The sequence below is a fragment of the Gossypium raimondii genome, chromosome 8 (genome assembly GCF_025698545.1).
Source record: "Gossypium raimondii isolate GPD5lz chromosome 8, ASM2569854v1, whole genome shotgun sequence".
Classification (NCBI taxonomy): domain Eukaryota; kingdom Viridiplantae; phylum Streptophyta; class Magnoliopsida; order Malvales; family Malvaceae; genus Gossypium; species Gossypium raimondii.
The window spans coordinates 33,060,194-33,070,146 of NC_068572.1; the positions used below are offsets into that span (position 1 = coordinate 33,060,194).

Genomic DNA, 9,953 nt, shown 5'->3' on the forward strand with positions numbered 1-9,953 from the left:
TTTCGACATGTTTTTGGCTATTTTCTAAAAATTCATTAAAATGTTAGAATTATTTAACAAAACTTTAAAGTAAGTTTAGAAAGCTTCTAATCATGTCAAAACTAATTGAAAAACACTTTGAAACTATGTTTTTATCCAAAATCTCAAAATTAACCATTAACAACCCAATTTTTGACATTTATTTAAAACATGCTATTTAATGGCTAAAAACTTAGTTTTAAAGACTATATAACATTAGAAAATCCTGAGGAATCGAATCGTTACCTTAGTTGACGAAAATCCTAAAGTTTGTGCGAAAACCCAAAAAACTCGAAAGCTTGATAATGGAGAAAACTATGGTGATTTTGAGTGTTTTTCTTAGTATTTAATGGAGGTTTAAGGCTTGGGTGATGATAGAAATAAAAAGATTGGAGTTTTAGAATCAAAACTTGAATAAGAAGAGATTGGAAAACAAGGGACGACAACCACAAAGGATTGAGAAGACTAACATGGGTTTTGTGAATATAAAGGGGGAAAGAGGGTGAAAATTAAAAATTGATTTAATTGCCTTTTAAAAACTCTAAATTTTTACTCTTTTACAAATCAATCCTATTTTCGAAATTAAAGGTATTTAAAACTCATTTTCAGAAATTGATTTAATTTTCTAAAAACCATAGTAAAAAACTTATTACGAATAATTCATGTCACAAAATTCTGATCACTCTAAGGTTAAAATTTCTAAATTACCCCTAAAACTCCTAGGCCCTATTTTGGGGTGTTACATCATGTCCCCCCACGAACTCCTCAAGATTGACCACTCGTCCTTCCAAAGCTGACAACATGTCCCTCGATCGACTTGCTTTCCTAGCCATCCCACAGGTCTTCATCGGCTCAGTCTGATTGGTAACTTCTTTCGTCATATCGACCGATGCCTTCATAACCTTAGATCAGATACTAACTATAATGGGGATAGACCTTTCGTCTCGTAATTTGTACAGATTTAAACGATTTCTTCACTTTAAATGTGCCTAAGTCAACCTAACTCTTGTAAAGTGAAAATTATCGGTAGAAATTCTTTTAAGGCATCGGAAATAGAACAGAAGCAAATCAAAGACAAAAGAAAGCTTGAAAGAACCAAATAGCTGCAAAAAAGCAAATCATACCAAGTGTTTGAGTAAATGCTCTCAATATATTCTTTAACTCAAAGAATATGGTATAATGGATGATTACAAATGAGGGAGAGACCCTCTATTTATAGTTGAGCTCCCCCAAATCCAACGGTACAACTAGCTTTACATTGACGGACGAGATCGAAACATATCTACAATTAAGGGATTTATATAATCCCCAAGATTATAAAATCAAATCTTATCAGATTACAAATCTTCTATGATTACTTTCCCTATTTACAATGATGACCTTAAATTTCCATAAGTGTTTAACTAGGCCACCAAAGCTTCAGGTAGATGGACTTTGTCACTTGTTCTTTGAATCGAGCCAGTTTATGTAAGTCAAATGAGCCCCATTTAATAGATTGACCTCCATGGAATGTTCTTTGTGCAATGGTCGCTGGCTTTGAACCGCGACCCGTGGCACAAGTATATATATGAAACTTGAATTGTTGTTCATATGTATAAATGCAACTTTGATTTTGGTTCAACTATACACATTTGAAGAAATGAATATATACATCTATTTCCATATTGGATTAATATAAATATTTTTGTATGCAATATACCAATGTAAAATGGTGCTAATTTAATAATGTTATAAATTATTTGTGAAAATTGAATCAAATCAAAATTTAGGTATAGCATTGCATATTGGATCAAAATTAATGTATAATTTTAATATTTATTCCTAATAGTAAAGGCTTAATTTCTAGTTTGGGGGAAAAATTGAAAAAGACTCCTATATTCTTAGTGATATATAGAATACAAGGCATTGACGAGGGTGTGGTGCGTTATGTTACATTTTGGGTGGGAAGTGCAGGGCAGACAAGAGAGGTCCTGAAAACGGGCCTTAAGTGCAGCCCAATATATGTTAAACAAGAAACTAAACCCCGCATAATATCAGAAGTCGTTACTTATGAGTGTCCGCACTAAGCATTATCCATTCTTTATCCCCCTTGCTTCCTATCCAGCTTAAACCCTATCCAGCAACCATAAGCATGTCGCCAGGTCCCGTGGTTGAAGCAGCCCACCCTGACACTGAACTCCTTCCTAATCCTTCCGCTGAGGAACCCCAAAAGAAGCCTTTGGTTCCGCCTCATTCTTTCTCTTCTTTAATTCTTTCCCACTCCCTCTCTCTTTTTGAGAGTTAATATTGTATCATTTGCAGAGCGAGTAGGAGGAGGCTGTGGTTGAGGACGTCAAGGAAATTGAGATAGAAGATGACGAGGAGGAGGAGGATGACGATGATAAGGAAGATAGTGCTCAGGGTTTCTCTCCTCTCTTATTATTATTTATATTTCCCAATGATTTTAGTGATGCTTTATGAATTAAGAGAAGTTTTGCTTAATCTTTTTTTTTTTTTTTGGAATTTTTATTACTTTTTGATGTACTTGGTGTTATTTCAAATCTTTTTATCTAATTGTCTCATCTAAAGTTAGTTATGTGGATATTTCTATAGAGCAGCTTTTATAGTTTGATTGGAATATATGTTGCAGGTGCTAATGCCAGTTCAAAGCAAAGCAGAAGCGAGAAGAAGAGCCGGAAGGCAATGTTAAAGCTGGGGATGAAGCCTGTTACTGATGTAAGCAGGGTCACCATCAAAAGAACCAAGAATGTATGGTTTCTGTCATTTTCTTTTAAACCAGTTGAGCTTACTTGATGAACGGATTAATGAATGGTACTATGACCCAGTTTATCTTGGATTCAGATATTGTTTTTCATCTCCAAACCTGATGTCTTCAAGAGCCCGAATTCTGAGACGTATGTCATCTTCGGCGAGGCTAAGATAGAGGATTTGAGTTCTCAGCTACAGACCCAAGCTGCTCAGCAGTTCAGGATGCCGGACTTGGCCTCTGTGATGGCAAAATCAGACACCTCTGCAGCAGCAGCTGGAACAGCAGCGGATGAGGAAGAGGAAGAAATCGACGAGACTGGAGTAGAGCAAAGGGACATTGACTTGGTCATGACACAGGCTGGGGTGTCGAGGAGCAAGGCTGTCAAGGCTCTCAAGACTCACAAGGGGGACATTGTTAGTGCTATTATGGAACTTACCACTTAAGTTGTCTTTCCTGTCTTGCAGTGCATTCTCTCAGGCTGTCGATGAGGTTGCTGAAGTTCGGAATTAGTATCAACATTCTAGTAGTTGCAGTAGTTGCAGCAGTTGAGCTAGGTCATCTTTAATATCTTTTTCTGATTTTAAATTTTCTCCCTGTTCATTATCAGCTTCCATGTGACTGATTGCTTCTTTACCCTTGGTGTAACAAAATTTTGCAATTTGATTCAACTTATTTTTGGCCCTTCAGAACATGCAACAACAGAATTTTTATATGATTTGATGATGAGAAACGAATTAATGTTTAGCTTCTTAATTTTGGGTAATAAGCTAATAACTTTTATTAGTTATGATTTTTGATATTTTACTTGAATGAAAAGTAGAGGGACTAAAATAATCAAATTATACTAATGAAAACGGATAGTACAAGGCCATCTGTATAATTTGACCAAAAAAATAAAAAAAAAGGCCATTGCACACCGCTGTTAGCTTGGATAATGAAAGGTCTTCTATCATGAATCTGAGGATCATCTCTCATGCCAATCCAAGGGATCTTAATAGCCAATAGTGGCTGACCTCCAAAACAGTAAATTATTTTAAACTATAGAAACAACCCATCATTCTTTCATCTTTTCTACCTCAAGCTAGATTATTATAATTCAAAAAGAAACGAAAAAACCTAGTGTGTTGAAACAAATATGTCCATTTTCATATAGTTTAAATTTCATGCACCACTAAGATTTATGCAGTTTGATTTTGACACGGTAATGTCATAACATCAGCTTCGGTTCCCGCTACACTATGCATGCACAGCAGCTGATATCTAAATGCCTAGCGGAAACCTATGTAGTTTCTTATTTTCAGTAGACCAATACCCAATATTTAGCAGCCACAAAACTATAATTGAAAGATAACCAACAAGGATTAAAAACCTTTAAAGAGTCAAACAAGAATAGAAAGATGCATAACAAGTTTATCCTAAGTAAGTTTTTAACAGCTCTTCTACAAGGTTGGAGAGCAGTATGTTCTGAGCAACTCAGAGTTGGAGTTCCACACACTTACAGATATGTTTATGAGAACAAGGTATTATTCACCACAGGATAACAACTTCGATCGAGTTTTGATTCAACTGTTTTGTCCTGAAAACTCCTCCTTCAATACATGTTCCCAGTCTGAAGAACAATTGTCATACCTACCTGAAGAGGAATGGTTTCCAGGAGACTGTATCATGAAGTCATGCTGGACAACTAGCTCTTCTCCTGCTTGGTTGGTCACATGATGCTGTGAAACAGGTTCTAGGTTAACACCCGATGTTACATCCTCTGATATGTCTTTATCAATGGGTATTTGCTTTGTCATTCCTGCAAATGGAAGATCAACAACCTCTGGAAGTAGTTTCCTTTCCACCTCATTTGGATCCAAATTGTCAAAGTCGCGATTTTTCAGAATTTGAAACCTAGCCATTACAGAGGCTTCACCATCTTCTGTCTGGCAGGCTATTCCTTGTACAATGGAGTCTTGAGATGACAGGCCTAGAGTAGAGTTGTCCTTTACTTCAGTTGCCAATAGGTCAACACCATCCAAATCCGGACAAAGCTTGGAGCTCGAAAGTTCATCAAGCTCTCTAGTATGAACAGAACTAGAATTGTTAAGCCGCTGTTTTAGTGCTTGAAATCTGGCTGTCACATCATCAGCATGGTAGCAAGAGCTTTTGATGGAAGAATTCTGGTTAGAAACAGCAGTAGGTGATTCACTCTCAGCTGATTGTGTTAATTTCTTATTGGTGTTTACTTGAGCAGAAAATTTAGAACTAGATTTTTTATCCTCATCTGATGCATCTTCTGACAAATGTAGAGCAAAACAAGTATAAACCTTATATCAGATAGCCAAACTGAAGGAGTCAAGATTTTTAGCAAAAAAAACTCCAAAGCTTATATATTATGATGTGATCCATCAAGTGTGAAGAAAAATTTTAACCTTTTCTTTTGTCCAATTTGGATTCTTCTATTTCAATCTTAATCTTATTGAAACGAGCCATGTAATTGGTGGAACATAAAGCAGCTTCTGCCTCGAGCCATAAATTCTTATACAAAAGAACTTGTGGGTGTGTCTCATCCTTCTCATGAAAATTCTCAACCAGAATCTTCTTCATAGCCTGCAGGCTCAACCAAGGGAGATAGAAAACAATCATAATTTCAATTTTAATCTCTTTTTCCTCCCTATCATAGAAATGAAGAAATGACAATATCAATCGCGGTACAAATGAAGAATTAAATAAGCAAATACCTGGGTCATTTTATCATTTCTTGCCTTTATGTCTGTACCATTCTCGAAAGGAATGAAATCAGAACACTTCTCATCTTTCTTACCAGAATGCTTCGTTTTCTCTTGTACATGCTGACTCCAGAAATCAATAGCTGCCACCTGGGGCCTTCCCATGCTTGTCCCCTGAGAAGAAAGTTTATAGCTCAGTGATAAACCAAAAATGCATTTCTATAAAAGGCTTCAGAAGGAAGAGGCATTATAGTGGAGAGAAGCATAATTTAACATTTCAAATTTCCTCCATTTAGTTACATATCAATCAGACAGGCTAATAAAATAAAAAACAGCATAAGGTACCTCATGTAGATCGCTTAAAAATGATTCTTGTCCAACATTTTTTGACATGCATGTATTAAGATTTTTTATTACTTTTTCAAGTGACTTGCGTTCTGGTTCCTTCAACTCAGATGACTTGTTGGAGCAGTGATGCAGAAGCAATTTTGACAGGTTATGCATTGTATCTAATAGAACACCTATGCTGTTAGTTGAAACTGGTTCTTTCCCAAAGAATTTAGAATGCTGAGTAGAAACATCTTCTACAGAGGATGGCAAGCATGAAAGACTTTTTACTTCATGGCACGACATATGAGATGAACCACAGCCTGAGACATCATTTATCTTCATCACAAGATCAGAAAAATCAGTCTCAAAGGTGAGCAAATTTTTAGAAGCCAATCTACCTTCTGTAACATTTTGTTCAATGGTGCAAGATGACTTCTCAACCTCATCCGCTGATTTGTTGAATAAGACATTACTGTTCTTTTGTTCACTTGCATCATCAGAAAAATTTATCTTACGTGCAGAACTTGTTACTCTGTTATAGGGTCCTGCTTTCCCAACGACGTCAGGTAGATGATCTCTAGATGACATGATAGAGACAGAAGGCAATTTCAAGAAAGAGACTGAACTATCTTCCACACTCCCATTCTCAACATTCATACTGCTTTCACCTGGTTTTTCAGAAGGAAGCCTGACCATGTTAGCAGTATTCATAGGCATAAATTTAAGTTCTTGACCATCACCACAAGCTTCAAGTTTCTTTTCAAGCTGCACAGAAACAGCCTCTGAAGATACAAATGGGGAATTATGAGAAGATGGAGCTCCTCTCCAGCAAGGTGAGTCAACAGGAGGGTTGTAATGATCCAAGTTCTCTAAAGCATTCTCCATAGCAATGACTCCATTACAATCAAGTGCTGAACAGAAATTATCTGGACCATTATGTGTAAAAGTAACTCCAGGTTTTGCTCTGAAGGAATTATCAGAGGCATCCTTAGATGTCATATTTGAAGTCGAAAGCTTGTCAGTCCTTGTTGCTGATGAATCCCCATACAGATAACAATTTCCATCAACATGATAGTTGAGTAGACTTGGGTCGAACTCATTTTTGCTACCAAAGTTTAACAAATAATGAGGTTCCTTCACATTAGAGGGACTGTTGCCACTCATATCATGCTGTCTCACAGGTTTTTCATATGGAATGTTGAATGGCACTAAATTGTTCTTGCAACTTACTAGATTTAAGGAAGGTACCTGCAAATCTGCTTCAGGAAGTGCCGAACTGGACCCGATAACTGATGTATTCGAGTAGCCAACAGGCATGAAAGAAAGATTTTGCCCTGGGACAGGGTTATAATCTAGTTTATCTATACTAGGGGGGGCAACTTGCTTTTCCGTACCTAGAGAATAGAAATTTTGTGAAGCTTGTTCACATGTATTCAGGCACTTAGAGGGATGAGCTCCTGCATGAGAGACCAAAAGAAAGGAAAATGGGTTACATAGCATTACACCTCACCTTTTGATATAATCATCCTCTAGTTCCCTCCTTCCCACATGCACCTCTTCCTAAAATTGAATTTGACAATCCAATAATATGCACAATAAATAAAGAGTGAAGATGCATTTCATACAAATCATTGTGATTATGGCAAATTGATAACTGAAATAAAATTGGCGACCAGCAAAGTGGTGAGTACTCTTTTTTTTTTCATTTTTGTCAAAATACTGCAGGGTAAGAGAATAAAGATGGGACAAACTTTAATATGTATGAATCCAGAGGTTCTAGGAAAAAAAATGCATGAGTCAGCCATCCTGCTTTCATGTTTATGTAGAGACTATTAGTCAATAAAGCAAGCAAACAGGAGAGGGAAAGGGAAGATAATATGGTCAGACTATATATGAATAAAGAAAATTTACCAATCATGCCAACCGAGAGAACCCTAAATCAAGCAGATTATATATTCGAGTTTTAACAATATGAAGGCATAGCTCCAGCATCTATCTTAGACAATAGTCTAGGCAAGCTTATTAAATGTGTAGGTAAGACTTGAGCCAGAAAATTTGCTGCAGACAAGATATGATCAGTCACCAAGAGCTTAAAGGAATACCTGAATTAAAATATTTTATCATGTATACAAAAATGCATTTGAGTACTGAACTTCTGCAGATGGGATAACCAAAGCAAAAAGGAGAATAATGAAAATGCAAGAAAGATCAACCTATATGGTTGACAACTGGAATTTTAAAAATACCAATAGAAGTATAGATACTATTTTGAATTTGAAATTCATGTTTTTATACCTTTTCAAATATGTAATCAAGTTGAATTTAACAAATGTACACACAGTACATGAGTTTGATTCTCATAATTTATGTAGAAATGAAATTCAAATCCAAATTTACAGATTCATGATTCCAGACATAGTACAAAAGACTATAGACAAAAACACTAGGAACGAAAGTAAATCATAAGAAAGCAATAAAAAGATACAAATTTCAGGAACATGTTTTTTTTATCAAAAAACAACATGAATATTATAGATGATCGAAAGAAAAGGAAAACTTACCAAGGTTGATATGATCCTTGAAAATAGAGGAAGGAGATCCATTCGACTCCTTCGAATAGAAACTCCCACCGAGCTGAGACGGGTTCCCTTTCTCCCAACCCCACGAGCCAACACCCCATTGAGCTGTATTGTCCAGGCCAGGCAAGCTCTGCTCATCGAAAGTAGGAACATGAAAGGGAGGTGAGACATAGGAAGGGAAATAAGTCTTGGGTTCAAAAAGATCCGATTTCTGGTCGAAGGAAGAAGTGGGAATTGGGTCCAAACGTTGAGCAGGTTGGGGTGAATTAAAAGTATACGGATTAGTATCAAGCCAATTCAAGGGTTCACCCAGATCAACAAGTGGGGTAGCTGAAGAAGGTTTTGGGATGGATCGATCGACAGTGAAAGGGGGAGCTAAAGCTGATAAATTTGAAGATCCTCCTCCATAAGCGCTCCCACCATAAGATCCAAATCCCATCATCGTGTTCTGTATGAAAAACTCAATATTAGAACACCCAAAAAAGAATAATAGAAAAGAGTTCGAATTCTGCAAGAACGGACTACAGATTTCTCAGTTTCAGAAAAAATAAAATCGAACTTTGTATGGATGAGAGAAAGTAAATAGATTCAACAACATCAATAGTTATCATCGTCTTCTATTGATCATACCAACGGAAAAGATAAGCGACGACTTCAAGCGAAGACGCAAGTTACAGAGAATTTAATTAACATCGACATCATCATTCTAAGCACTGTCACTTCGGGTTTGGAGAATCGGGAATTAAGCGTGGCACGAGTTTTTCTTGTTTGGGATTATTGCCTCTTATACTTTAAGTTTCTGTTAACCTTTCAGAAGTTCATAAAGTTTTCCAATATCATTGCTGAATCCTTTTCTAATTTTATTTCTTAGTTTTGCAGTCAATCATCCTTTTTTAATAAGATTTCTTTAAAGCGGTTAAGAAATTCTTCAAGTAAATATATAAAGAAATGTTGGTATAGTATTTTGAAATTAAAAAAAATTCTTACTTGGTAGCTAGCTATGTAATAAAAAAATTTATTATAATAATATAAATTAAATAGAAAAACTTTAACACAATTAATAATTGGATTCATATTTTAAATCAGTAAAGCGAAGGAACTAAATTTCTTAAAATAAAAATAGAGATAATGCATTGAGTGTACAAAAATATATATAGATTTGGAGTATTTTTAACTTTTAGAGTTAAGGCAAATTAAAAATAAAGATTTATGAATATCAATTTTTATTTTTACTTTTATATTGTATATTATATTATTTATTAAAATGTGTATGGAAAAGTGATGTCGTAGGACAAAAATTTTGGATGATTATCTAAACATTTTTTAGTGTCAAGTTTAATGAGATATCAAATCATCAAAGGAGTCTATGCCATGCATGTTAGTAGGAAAGTATCGCAAAATGTAGTCAATAGTACTTCAACACACATGGAAGTCGAGTTCAAGGTTTAGTAATTTGATTCGAGAATTTATTTGGTCGTTGATTCAACTAGTCTATTAAATACAATGGAAGTTGACAACCATAATAGTTAACTTTTACTCGTTAAATACCCTACCCATTTCCATTTT

General features: G+C 35.5%; 2 protein-coding genes across 3 annotated transcripts; one reads left to right on the forward strand and one right to left on the reverse strand.

Moving 5' to 3' along the window:
• Window positions 1-2,057: 2,057 nt before the first annotated feature.
• On the forward strand, window positions 2,058-3,458 carry LOC105791252 (nascent polypeptide-associated complex subunit alpha-like protein 2). The gene is made up of 4 exons (XM_052634689.1): window positions 2,058-2,239; window positions 2,329-2,419; window positions 2,648-2,766; window positions 2,860-3,458. Exons 1-4 carry the CDS (start codon window positions 2,150-2,152, stop codon window positions 3,208-3,210), a joined length of 651 nt encoding a protein of 216 aa, XP_052490649.1. The 5' UTR covers window positions 2,058-2,149; the 3' UTR covers window positions 3,211-3,458.
• A 649-nt stretch (window positions 3,459-4,107) lies between these two features.
• LOC105791251 (hypothetical protein) lies at window positions 4,108-9,260 on the reverse strand. 2 transcript variants are annotated; one of them, XM_052634687.1, is made up of 7 exons: window positions 9,018-9,260; window positions 8,370-8,835; window positions 6,207-7,265; window positions 5,824-6,128; window positions 5,491-5,652; window positions 5,182-5,359; window positions 4,108-5,045 (listed from the first exon to the last, which is right to left on the reverse strand). In XM_052634687.1, the coding sequence occupies exons 2-7, from the start codon at window positions 8,827-8,829 to the stop codon at window positions 4,330-4,332; spliced, it is 2,880 nt and encodes a 959-aa protein (XP_052490647.1). In that variant the 5' UTR covers window positions 8,830-8,835; window positions 9,018-9,260; the 3' UTR covers window positions 4,108-4,329. The 2 variants fall into 2 exon arrangements, with proteins under 2 accessions (XP_052490647.1, XP_012474696.1); XM_012619242.2 differs by having other exon boundaries at window positions 5,824-7,265.
• Between the last annotated feature and the right edge of the window lie 693 nt (window positions 9,261-9,953).

Excerpts from the sequence above, each read along its gene's own strand:
- LOC105791252 (XM_052634689.1), top strand. The coding sequence starts at position 2,150 with ATGTCGCCAGGTCCCGTGGTTGAAGCAGCCCACCCTGACACTGAACTC. Across the intron at positions 2,240-2,328 it reads AACCCCAAAAGAAGCCTTTG|GAGGAGGCTGTGGTTGAGGA; the intron begins GTTCCGCCTCAT and ends CAGAGCGAGTAG. Across the intron at positions 2,767-2,859 it reads CCATCAAAAGAACCAAGAAT|ATATTGTTTTTCATCTCCAA; the intron begins GTATGGTTTCTG and ends TCTTGGATTCAG.
- LOC105791251 (XM_012619242.2), bottom strand. The coding sequence starts at position 8,829 with ATGATGGGATTTGGATCTTATGGTGGGAGCGCTTATGGAGGAGGATCT. Across the intron at positions 7,266-8,369 it reads CAAGGATCATATCAACCTTG|GAGCTCATCCCTCTAAGTGC; the intron begins GTAAGTTTTCCT and ends TCTCTCATGCAG. Across the intron at positions 5,653-5,823 it reads TTTTAAGCGATCTACATGAG|GGGACAAGCATGGGAAGGCC; the intron begins GTACCTTATGCT and ends CTTTCTTCTCAG.